The sequence below is a fragment of the Dasypus novemcinctus genome, chromosome 27, assembly GCF_030445035.2.
Source record: "Dasypus novemcinctus isolate mDasNov1 chromosome 27, mDasNov1.1.hap2, whole genome shotgun sequence".
Taxonomy (NCBI): domain Eukaryota; kingdom Metazoa; phylum Chordata; class Mammalia; order Cingulata; family Dasypodidae; genus Dasypus; species Dasypus novemcinctus.
Window position 1 is genome coordinate 13,250,342 of NC_080699.1, and position 20,504 is coordinate 13,270,845.

General features: G+C 38.1%; 1 protein-coding gene across 2 annotated transcripts in view; it reads right to left on the reverse strand.

Moving 5' to 3' along the window:
• The window catches only part of CWF19L2 (CWF19 like cell cycle control factor 2), a 138,716-nt gene that overhangs the window by 53,324 nt on the left and 64,888 nt on the right, over nt 1-20,504 (reverse strand). For both annotated transcript variants that reach the window (XM_058289437.2, XM_058289438.2), the window contains exons 9-10: nt 15,899-15,995; nt 13,401-13,493 (exon numbers count right to left, since the gene is read on the reverse strand). In XM_058289437.2, coding sequence (XP_058145420.1) covers nt 13,401-13,493; nt 15,899-15,995 — 190 coding nt within the window. The remainder of the gene's footprint in view (nt 1-13,400; nt 13,494-15,898; nt 15,996-20,504) is intronic.

The window sequence follows — 20,504 nt, forward strand, 5'->3', positions numbered from 1 at the left end:
CCTGAGAATAAGCAGGATAGTATCTGCATTTGCTTAACAGAATTACAAACAGATCTGTGTTGGTAACAGCTAGGGGAAGAGCATGGGATCCAGTGCTCTTTTATTTTGTTTAAATATCTATGCTGGATTTCCATTTCTGGACATAATGGCAAAAACAAGAAACAGATATAACCTGTCACCATTAAGAAACCAGGCAACTTGACAAAATACATGAAATAAATATCAAACATTGGATAAATGACAATGAAAAACTGTAATCTCTGAGAGAAGAGAAACAAATGAGAGGAGCCCTAAGACTGCCAAAGCGGTCTACCAAGAGCCAGTTTCCAGAATGCTCTTTAGGGAGAACCTAAACAGTGCTCAGCTGCTGAACTGAGGAGTCTGAGATGAGAGTTCAGAAAAGCTGAGGTGCTGGAGTTACAAAGCCACAGGTATCAACCACAATCTATGATGACCAAACTGCAAGAGGTCCCCTAGAGTTTTTGCTGGGTACCAGGTTGTGCATTTATTGAGTGAAACTCCCAAAGGCCAGACGCAGAACAATCAGGGCACTGTATGCTGAGCAATTACCAGAGCTCCCAAAAATCCAGAAGTCTAAACTCTAATCAGAGTGGAGAGTTCTCAGAGATCATCCAAGGAATTCGTTAAAGACCCTACAGAGGTTACACTTTAGCTGTGAGGATAAACCATTCTTAGAGTGCAGACTACTATAGACTCACTATAGCAAAGCTTAAAATGTCACATGAAGAGGACAACTATTGTATGATCTCACTGATTTGAAGTAATTAGAATAAACAAACTCATAGAGTCAGAATCTAGAATACAGGTTATCAGGGGAATAGGAAATGGGAAGTTAAGGCTTAAAATTAAAATGTACAGGGTTCCTATTTGGAATGATGGAAATGTTTTGGTAATTGATGGTGGTGATGGTAGCACAACATTGTGAACATAATTAACAGCACTGAAATATATATCTGAATATGATTAAAGTAGAAAATGTTATATTACACCTATGGTAACACAATAAATTTTTTTTTAATCCATCCAACTGCACTACAGAAATGGAACCCTAAGTTAAATCATAGACTACAGTTAACAGGAAATTATTGAAAAGTGTGACCATCAATTATAACAAATATTACACCCCAACGCAAGGCGTTATCTTTTTATTTATTTATTTCTCTCCCTTTCCCCGCCCCAGTTGTCTGTTCTCTGTGTCCATTCGCTGTGTGTTCTTCTGTGACCGCTTCTATCCTTATCAGCAGCACCAGGATTGTGTCAGCTCTCCATGTGTGCGGTGCCATTCTTGGGCAGGCTACACTTTCTTTCGCGCTGGGAAGCTCTCCCTACGGGGTGCACTCCTTGAGCGTGGGGCTCCCCTACGTGGGGGACACCCCTGCATGGCACGGCACTAGTTGCACACATCAGCGCTGCACATGGGCTAGCTCCACACGGGTCAAGGAGGCCCGGGGTTTGAACAGCAGACCTCCCATGTGGTAGGCGGATGCCCTATCCATTGGGCCAAGTCCGCCTCCCACAAGGTGTTAATAATAGGGTGATATATGGGAATACAATGTTTTATGCATAATTGTTCTGTAAATCCACAATTTCTCTAACAAAGAAATAAGAATAAAAATGAATAAAAATTTAAAACCCATGCTATTTCCATTCTTATACTATTTCCATTACTATCCTATCTCAAAATAAAATGAGTAAATGATATTTTGGTAAAAAACATCACTTTTTGAAAGAAAGAGTAAGTGATGTTGGCAGTGATCCTTTCACTGGTGACCTGTCTGTTCTTCAATCATGGAAACTTTCTGTCACCCAACTGAAAAACTGCCTACCTTTCACTGAGAATGCTTGGGTAATTAAGGACTCAACAACAAAGCCAAATTTTGACTGTTGGTTTAATATAGTTTATAAGGCTATCTGGCTTGGCTTTGAGATGAAACTATAGCCAATATGAAAAATTATGTCCATTACTGGCATAAATAGTAAATGAAAAACACAGCAGACTTTTTTTTAATATATATCAATTTCATTTCACTTCCTTTGAACAGTAAACTAACACTCAGAATTACTTTCTATCATTGTATAATCCAATGGCATGAATGTGCCTATAAATATAGCAAGATATGGTCCCAGTGAGGTAGGGAAAGGTATGGAAAGGGAGATAACAAGGGAGAAGGATAAATGAAAAATTACCATCAGCTAATACACAACTGCAGGGGAAATAATCACTGGCTCAAGGCCTAGGGCCCAAGGCCCAGTGTCCCAAGATAACAGATGACAAAAGGGTCACCCATCACCTGAGGACCACATGCCTCACTGACCCTCCCTTGGACAGTTCTCACTCCCAGGAATACAGAGCCAGGAAGTAGTTTTCAATCCCTCTTTTGCTTAAGGCAGACCAATGAGAATACTGGGACTTACAAGTCCTAATTTCATGGAAAGGAAGAAGGGGCACCCCAGCCTTTAATAAAACAGTACCCCTAATCCCAGCAGGGGCAACTCGAGCAATTCATACGAGCACATCCATACTCCCGTCTTGAGTATGTACTGTGGCTTTACATTAAATTCTCCTGCTGTTATTGACTAATCCTTGAATTCTTTCTCACAACTGTGTGAAGAACCCTCCTATCCTAGGTTGAGATTTTTCTCCAAGACTTCCCAGGGCCTCTCTCACATCACCAAATATTAAGGAATTCATAAGTAAAATAGCAGGGAGAGAGAAAAAGAAGGGATTGAGGGTTTATACAAACCTTCATAAGTTAAATACAATAAGTGAAGTATAAAATAATACTAGATCACAGAGGAGGAAAAAAGTGGTGCTTTCTTGGGAAACAACCAGAAAAAACAATAGAAGAACAAAGGCCTTAGAAGTAAAGAAAAAATCAAACTGAGCAAAAGCAGAAAGATGCAGCAGTGCTTAAAGATGTCTAAGCAAAGCAAAAATAGGATCATATACTGGTGTTTTAGAAAAATTTTAAATTTATATTGCATTTTAAAGTTCTCAATCATATTTTAATGGTTCTTGTCTAAATTTAAGTAACTGAGCTAAGTAAGAGTAAAAGAAGTGAGACTGAGATTCTGAGTCCCCAAATCCAGATCTCTTCCAGCTATACAAAAATCAGATGCAGTTTAATTCTGATGGCAACATAAAGGACATTCTCATGAGTGAAGGTGCAGCAAAAGGGAGATGACTTAGAAGGTTACTGTAATATCTCAAGCAAGAGATGATGAGGCATTGAACAAGGACAATTAATTGCCAAAATAAAAATGCTAAAATATGTATAGGAGGGAAGGTAAAAGTAAAAAATAATGTGCTGCCAGAAAAAAGGAATTAAGGACTTCTCCATAGTTTTTAACTCAGAAAAACAGAAAGATGATAATAAAATTAGAAAAAGAAGTGAAAAATTATGTATATATGTATGTATGTATATTGATTGGAGGTAGAGGCAAGGGCTTTTAGACATTCTGAGGCTACGGTACACACAAAGTCTAGCTAATAACTGGAAATACTAGTTTAGAGCTGACAGGTTAGAGCTTGAGTTAATAGATTTGGGACTTACATTCACACAGAGATGTTAACTAAAGCCATGGGATTGGAAGAAAGAGAATGAAATCCTTTTCTACCTGTCCAATCTCCTCCTCCTATATTCCCTCATTCACACCTTACTCTGCAGCCATTCAGAATGACTTTTACATCTCAAAACATACCATCTCACCCTTACCTGTGCACATTTACTCATGCTGCTCCTTCCACCTGGATACCTGTTAGTATTTGTTTGCCAGAAATGTTTAGTAAAGTTGCTCAGGGAAAAGAAAATTGTTGTTGTTGTTTTTCAGGAGGTACCAGAGATTGAACCCAGGACCTAGTACATGGAAAGCAGGCACTCGATCACTGAGCTACACCAACACCCTTCTTGTTTTTTATTTGGTTTGTTGGTTTGTTTTAAGGACAGAGACTTGAGCATATTTGCAAGTCATGGGAAAGAAGCGACCAGAGAGAAAGAACTGAAGATTCCATATAGGAGGGGAGATAACTGGTGGGAACTGATTCCAGAGGGCAGAAAAAGAATGAGATGAAGAGATAAAGAACTTGGCCTTAAAAGAAATGGGAATACTCTTTCCACTGCCACATGAGAGATACAGAAAGATTAATTTTGGGAGAGAATAAACAGAATAAAATTCTAATTTATAATCTCTACTTTCCCAATGACGTGGGAAGCAAAGTCATAGCTAAGAATAAAGCAGGGAAAGTTTTGAGTAACTGCTGAGAGAAATTTAAGAATATCCGGGGCACAAATCGGCTGGGAGAAAATGCATGAATTTTTTGCAATTTTCTTTTCTTAAATTAAGTAAATATTAGAAATAGTATTGGGACACTGAATATGCTAATATGATTACAATTCCATTTAACAAGGAAATATGTTCATACAAGTGGAAAAAATAAAATTCAATTGCATTATGTAGAATTATACACGTGTTTACATCTACATGAAGAGAGACTTGAGATAACATCAAAAACTAAAAAAAACTGCATGTTTGTTGTGCTATGTTAACTGTGCAAAAATATTTCGAATACCTGAGAGAATGAGAAAGAATGAAAGAAAGAACAAGAGAAAGAATGAATGAGAGAGAAAGAAAGAATGAATGAATGAGAAAGAGAAAGAAAACCTGGAGAGAAATAAAGTTTACCAGTAGATTACTGCTGAGTGGTGGGATTTGGGATGATTTTATTTTCTTCTTTATGTTTGTTTGATTGTTTTGGCATTTTCCACATTTCTACAATGAACATTTATTTAATTATCATTAGAAACCACTATGAATGGAAAAATACATTTCAATTTATTCTTTCAAATTTATATACATAACCACTTTACAGGAAACTTTCTATTAAATTGTGTGAGCATTTCTAAGCAGCTTAAACTTTTCTTCTTAGAACTTGCATAACTATCAAATATAAAGTTGGCTTTAAAATCTAAGCAAGATTTTCTTGCTTTTTCAAACATTAGTTTATCAATCTAACTCAAAGGAACATTAAACCAAACCTTATTTCTTATCATCACATAAAATTTAATCAAGACTTGGAACTTGTTCATAAAATGAGGATAATGAGAATACCTACTTCATAGGATTTTTAAAAGAATTAAATGAATTCTTTAATCTAAAGTGTTTGAAACAAGTCCTAGTACATAATAGACTCTCACAAAAATATTATCTGGGTAAGTGGACTTGGCCCAGTGGTTAGGGCGTTCGCCTACCACATGGGAGGTCCGCGGTTCAAACCCCAGGCCTCCTTGACCCATGTGGAGCTGGCCCATGCGTAGTGCTGATGCGCGCAAGGAGTGCCCTGCCACGCAGGGGTATCTTCTGCGTAGGGGAGCCCCACGCGCAAGGAGTGCGCCCTGTAAAGAGAGTCGCCCAGCGCGAAAGAAAGTGCAGCCTGCCCAAGAATGGTGCCACACACATGGAAAGCTAACGCAACAAGATGACACAACAAAAAGAAACACAAATTCCCAGTGCCGCTGATAAGGATAGAAGCGGTCACAGAAGAACACACAGCGAATGGACACAGAGTGCAGACAACTGGGGGGGGAGGGGAGAGAAATAAATAAAAAATAAATAAATCTTCAAAATAAAAATTTTTAAAATATTAACTGGTCCTAGAAATAATATTACCAAAATAATATCATTGTCCTGAAGAATAGAATTATACTATCAAATTCAATGAAAAATTTTAGAAATAGAACTTAAAAAATAGGATATGACTAAAGGAATTAAAAGTTAAATGGGGGAAACGGACTTTGGCCCAGTGGTTAGGGCGTCCGTCTACCATATGGGAGGTCCGCGGTTCAAACCCCGGGCCTCCTTGACCCGTGTGGAGCTGGCCATGCGCAGTGCTGATGCGCGCAAGGAGTGCCCTGCCACGCAAGGGTGTCCCCCGTGTGGGGGAGCCCCACGCACAAGGAGTGCGCCCGTGAGGAAAGCCCCCCAGCGTGAAAAGAAAGTGCAGCCTGCCCAGGAATGGCGCCGCCCACACTTCCCGTGCCGCTGACAACAACAGAAGCGGACAAAGAAACAAGACGCAGCAAACAGACACCAAGAACAGACAACCAGGGGAGGGGGGGAAATTAAATAAATAAATAAATCTTTAAAAAAAAAAAAGTTAAATGGTTTTCTTAAGTTAATAATTCCTTATTAAACAAATCTTATAATGTTCAGATGGCACAAATTTCTAAACCAAATCGTATTCTACAGCTTAATGTTTAAACTTAATTAAAAGACTCATACAGGGATGATTTACTGGTATTTCTGGGTAGACAGGAACATAATGAATACCACAAATTTTCTCTATGATTTACTGTGACATAATATCAAATGTTTTAATTTTTCTCTGGCCTCTCTTTGGTGTTCTGAAGATTCACTCAAATAATTGTATTTTCTCTCCAAAGATCTTTATTAGCAACTGTCTACTACAATCATTCTGGTACTGACTTCTTTTGATATGCACACACTTACTATGCACTATTAAACTGAAAACTGCACTACTGTTTTTTTCTAAAAACACATTAATTTGACTTCTTATAACTACCCACAACACTTTGTGTCATACAATATGGTTAAAGTAATTTTAAAAATATATAAGGATAAAAATTTCTTTTGTGGTTGACTTCTTTCACTTAAAATGTTTTCCCCTTCAACTTGAAATATATATTATAAAAATGTAACATCACTCCTCCATTCCCCCCAAAAATATGGAAAGAGAACATATAAATCATTCCTTCAAGAGAGCATGGAAGTCTCAAATGCTACTTAATACTATAAAGACACTATTTCAGATATGCAGTAACTTTTCATTTCTCCCTTAAATTTAATTATAAAACAGAAAAAGGAATAAGATGCTGAGGGTAAACTTAGGTAGGGAAAAAACTAGTGAGCACTTTGGAGAAAAGGGGTGAATGAGTGGAGAAAAGAGGTTGTACTTCTCTAAGGAAACCAACTTGTTGTAGCTTCAGCAGCCATTAGAGAACCCTGGTTCTAAATGTGAGGCAGTCCACAAAATAATTCTTCACCCCAATTTTAACTATAGTGAATATACAATCACATCCATCCAAAATACTCTAGAAGGTTCTCTAAATTAATGTACTTGAAAGAATATTCTTTATTTTCTTAAAAAATCCACTCCAGAAAGCATTAACAATCAAGCATGGTCTACAGTCACACCAGAGGGCTTCCCTGCTCACTGACTGAGGCCTATGAGTCGTCACTGGCACCTAGTAGACACCCTTAGGAGCTGTGCTAAAGATTACTTCTGTGGCTCATAAATAAGTCTTAGGGATGCACGTGGCTCAAGCAATTAGGCACCTCCCTCCCACATCAGAGGTCCTGGGTTCCGGTCCCGGTGCCTCTACAGAAACGAAGACAGAGAGACAGCAAGTGCAGGCAACAAGGGGATGGGGAGAAATAAATATGGTAAAAAACAAAACAAATAAGTCTTACAGATAGTAGTTACAAAAATGAGTGACAAGATCCAAAAATAATGGTGACAGCCTCCAACATTCTCTGGATACTCAGAATGCACTAGGCCCTGTTCACTATTCCCATATTTCTATGCTTTTCCTTTGGAGCACTCTGAAAACTCTAATTACATATTTGTATAATTAATCTTATGTATTTGTCCTCTTTCCACAGAGAATGTTTTCCAAAGGAAAATATGACTTCTGACATAATATCCACAGGATGAGTAGGAAATAACTAAAGAAGGGTGGGGAAAAAGAAAAATATTTTAGGCAAAGGGAAAAACTTGTGCAAAGGCCCTGAAGCAAGAGGGAAAGGAGCTATTGCAAAGTTCCTAATAAATGATGGCCATCTTAGATAGTACAATAGATATGAAAAGCAAACAGCAGATTTAACAAATATTTAGCAGGTAAAATTGACAATATTTTGTGATGAATTTGATGTGAAGTGTGAGAAAGAAAACAGATACAAGATTCTATATGCTATTACAATATTGGTTTGTATTTATATATCATCTATTAAATTGTTATTGCTCTAATTCATTTAGTTTAAAATGTATGCTCCTTTAGGAAAGTATAATTAATTCACTAGTGCTTACAATATTATTACTAATTGTAGAGCATGGAAATAAGGGATTCTTTAGGAAGGAGGAAAAAAGGTTGCACTTTGTACAAAATAGGTACATCCACTGACCTATTTTGCTGGGCTGGGGAAGAAACGAGATAAATGACTAAAAGAAAGTAACATTTTTGCATACCTACTCTGTGTCAACAAAGGCTATATTATCCAGTACAGTATACTTATAGTAATGTGAGTAAAAAATGGAATAAACACAAAATTGCAATAACGCTTATTTTATATTTAAAACATGTGATTTAGAAAGGTGAGATGGGAAACGGACTTGGCCCAGTGGTTAGGGCGTCCGTCTACCACATGGGAGGTCCGTGGTTCAAACCCCGGGCCTCCTTGACCCGTGTGGAGCTGGCCCATGCACAGTGCTGATGTGCGCAAGGAGTGCTGAGCCACGCTGGGGTGTCCCCCGTGTAGGGGAGCCCCACGCGCAAGGAGTGCGCCCGGTAAGGAGAGCCGCCCAGCGCGAAAGAAAGTGCAGCCTGCCCAGGAACGGTGCCGCCCACACTTCCCGTGCTGCTGACGACAACAGAAGCGGACAAAGAAACAAGGCGCAGTGAATAGACACACAGAGAACAGACAACCAGGGGAGGGGGGGAATTAAATAAATAAATAAATCTTTAAAAAAAAAAAAGAAAGGTGAGAATGCAAGCGCTTTCTACAATGAAGGAACTAAAAAAGTACTTGTTGATTTAATGCAAAGGCTTGCTGCTTAAAAATTAAAGGTAAGTCATTATCACCATGGTGTATTTTTAGACCCTGTAATTAACTTTTTCTTTTTTACCATGTTTATGGGGATGAATTGCTGAGATTACAATGCCTAAACATAGGAAAACAGTCTAAAGATATACATATTCACAATCACAGCAATGGCAGAATAGTGACTTTACAATATAACAAAAATCAGATTGAAAAGGCAATGTTTAGATGATAATCAAGTACAGTCAAAATTACTATTGAAAATACTTTACATCACAAATCAAATATATTACTTCATGTACAAAATACCACAGATGACTTTCTGTTTCTTTCTTTATTATTAATGTTTCTCTATGGCCCCCTAAGGCTCTTAGTTTATTTCTCAATTTCTTTCAAGAGGAAGTCTATGAAACCCTACACAGAACTGCCCTGGGACTATAAAAATGCATTTCTCTTTTTTGTTAGCAGAGTGAACAAAATGTTGAAGCCACTACACCATTATATGATGACTAGCTCATATTTTATTGCAAATGCTGAGCTAGGTTTCCTGTACTGCTACAAAAAGTGTAGATCTGAATTCTCTTAGATTACCTGTGTCCAAGAAATGATTTCACTGAACAGTTATTATAGAACTTACAAAATGGCAAATTAGGATTTCATATATTAAATAATTAAAATCAGACTTGTCCTGAAATAAAACTAACAATCTTCTAAAATTCAGTGGACCTTACCGCTGTGTTTGAACACAGGTTAGATGGAGATGCTACACAGTCGGGAGACTGTTTAAGTAAGGGAGCTATACTCATGGGAAGGCCAAACACGATTATTTCAAAGTTCATGGATCATTTTTAAGGTTTACAATAAAAACCAACAGGGAAAAAAATAAATCAAATACATGAATACATACAATAAATATTTCAAATATTTTTGGTTGTCTATTATGTGCCAATGATTCTCGTATGCACTAGATACAGAAGTGAAAGAAATAGTATTGGCCTAAATACTAAAATTATTCACTCTCTAAAGGGGTAAAGAAATAAGTAAACCAATAATTACAACTGCAAATGGATTTTCACTAAAGCCAAAATAATATGCACATAGTTTGCCTTAAGAGATTTACCTTGATGGTATAATCTAAAATATCCAACAAACAAAGTCAAAACAAAAAACACTCCTCCCTGTCCCAACAGTTCTATGGGTGGGTTTTCTTTTTCCTGAAAATTTCTTTCAGAAATATTTCAGGATTTTCCTCTAGGAATCAGCAAATTTCTGTGTAGTAGTAAATAACTTTGTTTTCTATTTTCATGTCCCTTTGTCATTCAAGAAGTTGTACTGACATCAAGACAGTGGTTACCAGGAGAGGGAGGGAAGAACAGGTGGAACATAAGGCATTTTTAGGGCACTGGAACTGTTCTGATGACCTTGTAATGACAGATACAGGCCACTGTATATTTAGACAAAACCTATAAAATTGTACCGTGCAAAGTGTAAACCATAATGTAAACTAGAGACCATGATTAGTAGCAATGTTTCAATATTTGTTCATCAACTTTAACAAATGTATCACACTAATGTAAGATGTTATTAATAGGGGAAAAGATGAGAGGGGGAGGGGGAGGGCATATGGGAATCCCTTATATTTTCAATGTAACTTTTCTATACTCTAAATTTTCTTTAAAAATAAAGTTAAAAAAAAATTATGACGGAATGTAGAGTTTTAGCGGATAAGACTTCCACTTAAACTCTTTCCTAAAGCTGTGAGGAAAAGACATGCTTTTCCCCCTGTCTTTTCACAATCTCTCTTAGACTCTAACTTTAGAAAACAAAGACACAAATGGAACCCATCCTGAAACTTACTATGGTGCATGGTCTTCAGAGGGTGCACTGAATTTAAGAGACAGTTTCACAGCATTTTTATTCAAATCACCATAACTGCTCTCATCTACATTTTAGATGTACATTTGCAATTTTTTTGTATAATTATTTTATCAAAGTTTATAATTATATTTTTTTCTCATTTATTTTAGTTGTATACTCATAAAAATTTTAACAATAATTCAAGCTATAAAACAAAATGTTTTTAATCTAAAGGTGTTTAGATTTTTGTTCTGTGAGGTATAATAGCTGTAAATAAAAACTCCTTAAATAAAAATTTTTAAAAATGAAGTTGTGAGTTTATAAAACAATCATGCATACCATACAGGATTCCTATATTTCACCCCACCACTAACACCCTGCATTGTTGTGGAATATTCATTACAAATGATGAATAAGTATCATAAAATATTATTGCTAAGTACAGTTCGCATTTTACATTTGGCATACTTTCCCATAAACCACCCTATCATTAACACCATGTATTAGTACTGAATATTTGTTATACTTCATGAGAGAATGTTATGTTTGTACTATTAATGTACTGTTAATCACAGTCCATCGTCTACCACAGGTTCACTGTGTTATATGGTCCCCTGACTTGTACAATCCATCCAAATTGTACAGTCACTGGCTCTCAGTTTCCTCACAGAGTTGTGCTGTCATCAGCCAGGTCCATTTCAGAACATTTTCATTACTCCAAAGGAATAATCCCATACCCTCGTATACTACCCTGTTTTTGACCCTTAGTATTCATATAGTACCTTCTCTGCAACTGATACAAAAATATAATATTTTATAATAAAATTAATGAAAAAGAGTTGCTTAAAAGGAGTATAGTAATATATTAATAATTTTCCATCACCAGTAAGGAAAAAAAAGGAAGTATGCTAAGTGAAAAAAACTAGACAAAAAGTATTACATATTATTTGACTCCATCTATACAAAATGTAAATACAAATAAATTACAGAAATTTTAAAAAATTTAGAAGTTATGTATGGCAGGAGAAGGGAGAGAGATTGAAATGTGACTACTAAGGGGTAAAGTTTTTTGTTGGGTTTTTTTTTTAAGATTTATTTATTTATTTATCTCCCTCCCCCCCCCGCCCCCCCCCCCCCGTCTGTTCTCTGTGTCTCTTTGCTGCGTCGTCTTCTTTGTCTACTTCTGTTGTTGTCAGCGGCATGGGAAGCTGTGTCTCTTTTTGTTGCATCATTTTGCTATGTCAGCTCTCCGTGTGGGCAGCGCCATTCCTGGGCAGGCTGCACTTTCTTTCATGCTGGGCGGCTCTCCTTACATGGCGCACTCCTGGCGCATGGAGCTCCTCTACGTGGGGGACACCCCTGCGTGGCACGGCACTCCTTGCACACATCAGCACTGCGCATGGGCCAGCTCCACACGGGTCAAGGAGGCCCAGGGTTTGAACCACGGACCTCCCATGTGGTAGATGGACACCCTAACTGCTGGGCCAAGTCTGCTTCCCCTTTGTTGGTTTTTGTTTTTGTTTTTGTCCTTTTTACATTGTTTTAAGAGTAATGAAAATGCTCTAACATTGACTGAATTGATGAATGCACAATTCTGTGATTATACCAAATGCCACTGATTGTACACTTTAGATAAATTATATGGTTTACGAATACATTTCAATAAAATTGATTTTTTTTAAAACTTCACTTTTAAAGTGGATGAATGGTGCCACTGACTCTCAGTGACTCCCTTTAAAAGGCTTTTTCATTAAATACATACCAAGCAATCAGGATTGTGTCTGGTATATAATGAACACTTAATGTGATGTTACCATTATTAATATATATATCTATATATTCTCTCCTCAAAACCCTTTATTGTCTTCTCATCTCACTCATATTAAGGATCCAATTTATGGACAAGAATTTATGACCTTCAGAACACAGTCTGGCTTCCTACAGTCTCTCTGATCTGGACCACCTGTGTCCCCCTCTCTCACGTCACTCCAGCGACACTGGTCCCCTTGCTGCTCTTCCTACACATCAGACAACCTCCCACCGTAGGGCTGTCACTGTCTGTTCCCTATGCCTGGTGTGTTCTTCACTCAGATCCGCTCCATCACGACCCTCAAATCCTTGCATCGATGCCCCATTTTCAGTGAGAATTACCTACATATCCCTTTTAAAACTGAAGCTACTAATACACCTGACACTCAAGTTCCCCATTAACCCTATTCCTTTACCATAGGAATTAGAGCCTTCAAATATGCTATGTGATTTATTTATTTTATCATTTAGTCTACCTCTTGTCTACACAGACAGGTGTTTTAGTCTGATTGTTCAATAATGGATATTAGACGAATGAATCATTCAACAAAGTAATTTGACATGAAATGGATATCTAATTCAAGTCTTTCTTCTGTAGGGAAAGAATTTATAGACAAAGGCATTAAATGACTTATACATGGTCAAACAATAAGTGACAGAGTTCAGAAAATAACCAGGTCTCCTTGACCCCACTCTTAGTCTGTTTCCAATGTAAGAGAATACATATGAAAATACATTTTTAAAACAAGAAAAAGAAAGCATACGCACATATACATGCAGACAGATACGGAAATATTTCACATGAAAATATTACAAATGCAAAGCATTATTATTGTGCAAGATAATTATGAGTCTGCAAACAAACTTTTATTCCTTACCTCTTCCCCAGATTTTCTGGATGATATCTGTGTTGTAGTTTCTTTGACTTTATTTGCCTTTTCAAGTTGAGCTTTAAGTCGTTCAGCTAATTCCTTTGGGAAAAAAAAAAGGAAAAATAAATATTCATAAATATTTTTATGAAAATATTCATAAATATTCATACAGAATTTTTTAAAATTCTGCATTACAGAATATTTCAAATTTATACAGCAGAAGGGAAAACAGCATAATTAACATCCATGTAGCCATAGTCTTGCTTCAATTATTATCTCACAGTCTAGTATTTTTTTTAACATTACTTTTTTTTTTTTTAATATTTATTTCTCTCCCTGCCCCACCCCATTTGTCTGTTCTCTGTGTCTATTTGCTGCGTCTTCTTTGTCCACTTCTGTTGTTTTCAGCGGCACGGGAATCTGTGTCTATTTTTGTTGCGTCATCTTGTGTCAGCTCTCCGTGTGTGCGGCGCCATTCTTGCGCAGGCTGCACTTTCTTTCGTGCTGGGCGGCTCTCCTTACAGGGCGCAATCCTTGTGTGTGGGGCTCCCCTATGCGGGGGACACCCCTGAGTGACACGGTACTTCTTGCACGCATCAGCACTGCGCGTGGGCCAGCTCCACACGGGTCAAGGAGGCCTGGGGTTTGAACCACGGACCTCCCATGTGGTAGACGGACGCCCTAACCACTGGGCCAAGTCTGCTTCCCAACATTACTTTTTAATGACCATATCTCAGTTACAAACTTCTTAAATATCTGGGACATTTGTTTATGCTTTGAAGGTAAATCATTACAAGGACATATATTTTGGGGGGATAGGAAGATGAAGGAATTACATAGCCTTAAGGATGACACTTTTATAACTTGTTAGGTATTACAACCTTCCAATATTTAAAACTTGAGTTATGTGTAACAAGGAAGACATCACAAGACTTAAAATATTACCTTTTTACTGTTAAAAAGTAATTTGGATAAAAATTCAGAATATATTTCATTTTTACTCTAGGAAATCTGTACAAATTTATATAAAACAACTGACATATAAAGCAACACCTAAGCAAAAAATTAAATGAACAGATTTATGTGACAAGCAAAGAACAGCATTCACCACTGAAGGGGTTCCATGAACACAAGAACACTTCTTTTAATATAAGCTAACCTCCTTCCTAGGTGACCTCTCTTTATTTTAACTAATGCCTCTGGTCCTTTAAAACCTGAAACTTTATTTTCTTGTTATTGTTGTTGTCAGTTTCTCTTGCAACTTCTGGGCTGAGTTGAAGCTGAGTGGTACAAAGGACTAGCATATGAAAGATCTGTCTTTTATCAGACTATATAAACTAATAAAAATGGAAATGCCACTTTGGTGACCTTTTTTCCTGCTAATATGTATTAAATATACATAAAATAGAAATCTACCTAAAAGTCACCTTGAGGTCATACATATAACCATCAGTCATCTATTCTGCCAAGACAGGGAAATCTGTCTGACTCTGCTATTCCGCCATGTACGATTTTTTTTTTATAGGTTGGTTTTCCTTAAATTTTCTCCCTCCCTCTCCCCTTCCCCTGCCCTGCTGTTTTTTGCTGTCTGTGCCCATTTGCTGTGTGATCTTCTCTATCTATTTCTCTTTTTATCCTCTCTCCTCGTCTTTCTCCTCTAGGATTCACTGGGATTTGATCCTGGGGGCAACTGATGTGGAGAGAGGTTCCTGCCAATTGTGCCACCTCAGTTCCTGGTCTCTGCTGTGCTTCACCTTGACTCTCCCCTTTGTCTCTCTTCTGTTGTGTGATCATCTTGCTGCGTGACTCACTTGTGCGGGCACTGGCTCAGCACGCAGGCACTCAGCTTGCCACACAGGCACTGACTCACTACATGGGCACTCGGCTCACCACACGGGCACTTGGCTTACCACACGGGCACTTGGCTTGCATGTGGGCACTGGCTCACCGTGCAGACACACTAACTCTTCTTCTTTTTCACCAGAAGGCCCCAGAGGTCGAACCTGGGTCCTTCCATATGGTAGGCAGAGGCCTTATCACTTGAGCCACATTGGCTTCCCTGCCATGTACAATTTAAAATGTATCATGAGTGCCCACTCCAGCAGGTCTGTGACAGGTCTTCTATATAAACAAATTAAAAGCAGCAGCTCTTACCAAATCATCCCTATTTCTGTTCAGTTCGGAGGTAAATCAGACTGAAATCACAATATTACCATGGAAATTAAATGAAATAATCAATATAAAGCATCTGACACACAATGTCAAGCACAAAACATTAGTTTAAAACCTGAATAAATGAATTAACTATCCTTTTTTGGAGCTCATTTTTAGTTATGGACAAACTATTATTTCTAGAAATGTTTAAAAACTTCTTTAAGGAATCTATAAGCAGCAGTTATTTTCAGAGTAGTATATCCATACTGCTGAGGAACTCCCAAAATTACTCTTAAGGAGTTAAATATTTAATTGTCATTCTCTAAAAGAGCAATATACAAAAGTCTTACCATATTTCCCATCATCTCTGCCTTGATAATTTTGGCACCCAACTTGTTCTTTTCATCAACACTCAAGATATGAATGAACTCATCCTCTGAACTCCTTCTGTTTGAACAGAACAGATTAAGAATATATGAAATATATATATGAAATATAGGTACAATGCAAATAATATCATCAAGTCTTGAATATTCTTCTAACTGACCTCAACAAAACATTCACTACCAGTAGAACATGATCCTCATACATAGAAATTGAATTCAATATTCTACCATAAATCAGTAGTTCATGGTTTTCTGTTACATGCCATGCATGGCCCCTTGTGGTAGTTTAAGGCTTTTATGAACCCTAGTAAATTACATTTTTAAAGCTAATCCATTCCTGTGTGTGTGAACCTATTATAGGTGAGAACTTTTGATTAGGTTCCTTAGATAGGGTATGACCCAGGGTGGGTCTTAATCCTCTTACTGGAGTCCTTTATAAACAGAACAAATACTGAGAGAGAGACAGAGAGAAAGCCACGGGAGTTGAGAGGAAGCCACTGAAGTCAGAAGCTGAAAACAATGAAACCGGGAGAGAAAGGAGAGACCAACAGACGTTACCATGTACCTCAGCCATATCACAGAGGAGTCCAGTCTTCAGGAATAAAGCAGTGCCTGATGATGCCTTGATGTGGACACTTTGAAAGTCTCAGAACCTTAAGCTTATAAATTAATAAATCCCCACTGCAAAATCCAACCCAATTCTGGTATATTGCATTTTGACAACCCAGCAAATTAAAACAGATTTTGATACCAAGAAAATGGAGTACTGCTACGGCAAGTACCAAAAATGTTTAAAAAGCTTTTAAAATGGGTAAGGGATAGATTCTGGAAGAATTATGGGATGCTCAATAGAAAAGGCCTAGATTGCTTTGAAGAGACTGGATAGAAATACAGATGCAAAAAGTACTTCCAATGAAGCCTCAGACATGTATGATGAAAGTGTCATTGCAAAATGGAATAACAGTGACCCTATTTTAAAGTGGCAGAGAATTTGGCAAAATTGTTTTCTGATATTGGATGGAAGGCAGAATTTGAAAAGGAGGAGCTTGGATATTTAGCTGAGATTTCCAAACTCAATGTGCAAAGTGTGGCCTGGCTTCTCTTTGCGGCTTATATTAAAATGTAAGAGGAAAGGGTTAAGTTGAGAACTGAACTAGGCACAAAAAAACAGAAATTGGTGGTTTGGAAAATTCTGAGGGAAGCAGCTATGGCTCAATCAGTTGGGCTCCCATCTACCATATGGGAGGCCCTGGATTCGTGTCCCAGGGCCTCCTTGTGAAGGCAAACTAGCCTGTGCGCCGAGGAGAGCTGAAGGCCCATGTACCGCAGAGAGTTGACGTAGCAAGATGATGCAACAAAGGGAGACAAGCAGATACAGAAAAAACACGCAGCGACTGAACAGAGAGAACAGACAGCAAAAAACAAGCCGCAAGGGGGGGATAAATCAATAAATCAATAAATCTTCTTTAAACAGGGAAAATTCTGAGTTCCCGGAAAGCAAGTCCCCAGAAAATTGTGCCCCACATGAGGATTTAACTGAACACGGAACCAGTCACTCATTTCTGTTAAAAATCAAGATTGGGAAAAGGAAGCAGATTTGGCTGAATGGATAGGGCATCAGCCTACCACATGGGAGGTCCAAGGTTCAAATTCCGGGCCTCCTGACTCCCGTGATAAGCTGGCCCACACATAGTGCTAATGCACACAAAGAGTGCCCTGCCACGCAGGGGTGTCCCCTGCATAGGGGAGCCCCATGCCAAGGAGTGAGCCCCATGAGGAGGGCCACCCAGCTCGAAAAAAGTGCAGCCTGCCCAGGAATGGCACTGCACACATGGAGAACTGACGCAGCAAGATGATGCAACAACAACAACAAAAAAAAACGAGACACAGATTCCGGGTGCCACTGACAAGAATATAAGCAGACACAGAAGAACACACAGTGAATGGACACAGAAAGCAGACAATTGGGGGTAGGGAAGGGGAGAGAAATAAATCTTTTTAAAAAAAATCAATATTGGAGATGCAGTTATCCAGAAAGGACTTGTGGAAAGTCCTAGTGTCTGATGGTTGGGACCTGTGGGCTGCATGCAAAACCAACATGTTTTTTGCAAGATATATGAATGGAACCTGGACTAAAAGGGACAGATTCAAGTAAAAAATGACATCAAGGGCAAAACCGTGGAAGCTGAGGTCTGGACTGAAGACATCTTCTCAGACCAAGAGAGTGAGCCCACCTGTATGTGTGGAAAGGGTGAGTATGCCCTGGCACTTGAGAACGAGGGGCCTTCCACCCTGTTGTTCAGAAGAGTGCTACATCCCAGGCTTCAAAGAAGGCAGAGAATATTCTCTGGCGATTAGGGAGAGTCTGACAGCCACCCCACTGTTGTAAAGGGGTTGAGCGTGTGTCCGGGAGGTGGCAGGGGGTCTGGCCCTCACTCTCGTGTTCACAAAGGGTAAGGCCTAGAGTACAGCCACCACCCAGACGCTGGACAAGGGTGGAGCTGAGAGTACCGCCACTGTGCAAGTCCTTGGAAAGGGTGGAGCTGCCCCTCCGTCGCACCCTGAGGACAAGGCATCATTCTCTAGGGGAGTCTCTGACCTTGAAAACCCATTTTCCTTCCAATTTCTCCCTATGGCAATGGAACATTTCTCCCCTGACTGCCTCTCCTTTGCATATTGGAAGCAGACAACTTGTTCTCAGTTTCACAGATCCACAGCCTGAGGGAATCATGCCTCAGGACAGACCACACCCTTATCTGGTTTTAATGAGACTTTGTGCTTAATATTGTTAACTCAAATACTTGTTGTTCAAAGGATTTAAGGCTTATGGCATATTGTGATAGAATGAATGTATTTTGCATATGGAAAGAACACGTCTTCTTGGGGTCCAGAAGGTAGAGTACTGTAGTTTGAGGCTTTTATAGACCCCAGAAAAATTCTTCTTAAAGTTTATTTCTCCCCTAAGTATTTACCCTAGAGAAAAGTAAAGCATCTATCCATACAAAACTTGTACATGAGTTCTGAGAAGCTTAATCTGTAATAGCCAAAACTGGAAACAATCCAAATTTCCACCAACACATGAATGGATACACAAAAATTTGTGATATATCCATCAATGGAATGCTAATCATCAATAAAAAGGAATGAGTTATTGATTTATGCAATATGAATGAATCTCAAAATAACTATGTTGAATGAAAGAAACCAGACCAAAAAAAAAAGAATAAAAGAATGTGTGATGTATGATCCCACTTATATAAAACTCTAGAAAATGTACATCAGACTATAATGAAAGAAAACAGATGGGTGGTTGTCTGAGGGAAGAGGATGAGGGGGTGGTGAGGTAAAAGGATAGGATTATGAAGGTGCACCAGGAAGCTTTTGGTAATGAAGGTTTCATACGTATACATACACTGCAAATTGCATACAGAGCCTATTATATGTGCTTTATACGTCAATAAAACTGTTAAAAAACTCAAAGGGGAATAATAAAAAGTTTAAAATCAGAATATATCTAACCTCTGCCATAATCTCTAATATAAAAGATTTATCTGTAATATTACAAATTTTCCAAATTCCCAGATTTTATATATATTATCAAAATTAACCTAAACAAGTTTTCAACATACATTCTGAGCAAGTAATATGCAAAATATATAATCAGACCTCCAAATCAAAACTTTACCCACCTATATATGGAAATTATTTTTAAATAGTGAATTATTTTGGGCCAAAGAAAAGGAAATCTTTTAACAGATAGTATTTCCGTTTTTTAAAAAATCATAATAATACTTGCAAAAATCCTGTATGAACCATTTCTTCTTATACTGGTGAAAGAAAGGCAATATTCTGGGGCTTAGATTTAGAAACCCAAAATATGTGAGGTAGAGCACCATTAGAAAGTAACATATTTTGTTCACATGTTCTTTCAGTCTACATTTTAAAAAGCAATTAAAATGAACAGCAGGGTTACTATATTTGTGTAAGCAGAATATTATTATTTTCATATACCTTTGTGGGTTGTTATCGCTTGGATCATTCGTTGCCAATTACTTTTATGTATGGAAATATTTTTCAGTAATTTTTTTCATATTAAATGCTAAGGAGCACATCACTTTTATTGTACTATATTGTACTATATTTTTATTGTACTATAACTTTTATTGTACTATAACTACTATATGTGATTTCTGATACAATCATACTTCTATATAAAATGGCTTGCTAAGCACCGATTTTCTCAATTTGCACTTTGCCATAAAATTAATTTTCTAAAATTCTAGACTTTAAAATTTTCTGTCCTGTGTGCCCATTATATAGAGATTATAAAAATTAGTTAGGGAAGCAGATCTGGCTCAACGGATAGAGCGTCCACCTACCACATGGGAGGTCCAGGGTTCAAATCCAGGGCCTCCTGGCCCATGTGGTGAGCTGGCCCACGCGCAGTGCTGATGCGCATAAGGAGTGCCCTGCCATGCAAGGATGTCCCCCACATAGGGAAGCCCCACGCACATGTAGTGTGCCCCTCAAGGAGAGCTGCCCTGTGCAAAAAAAGTGCAGCCTGCCCAGG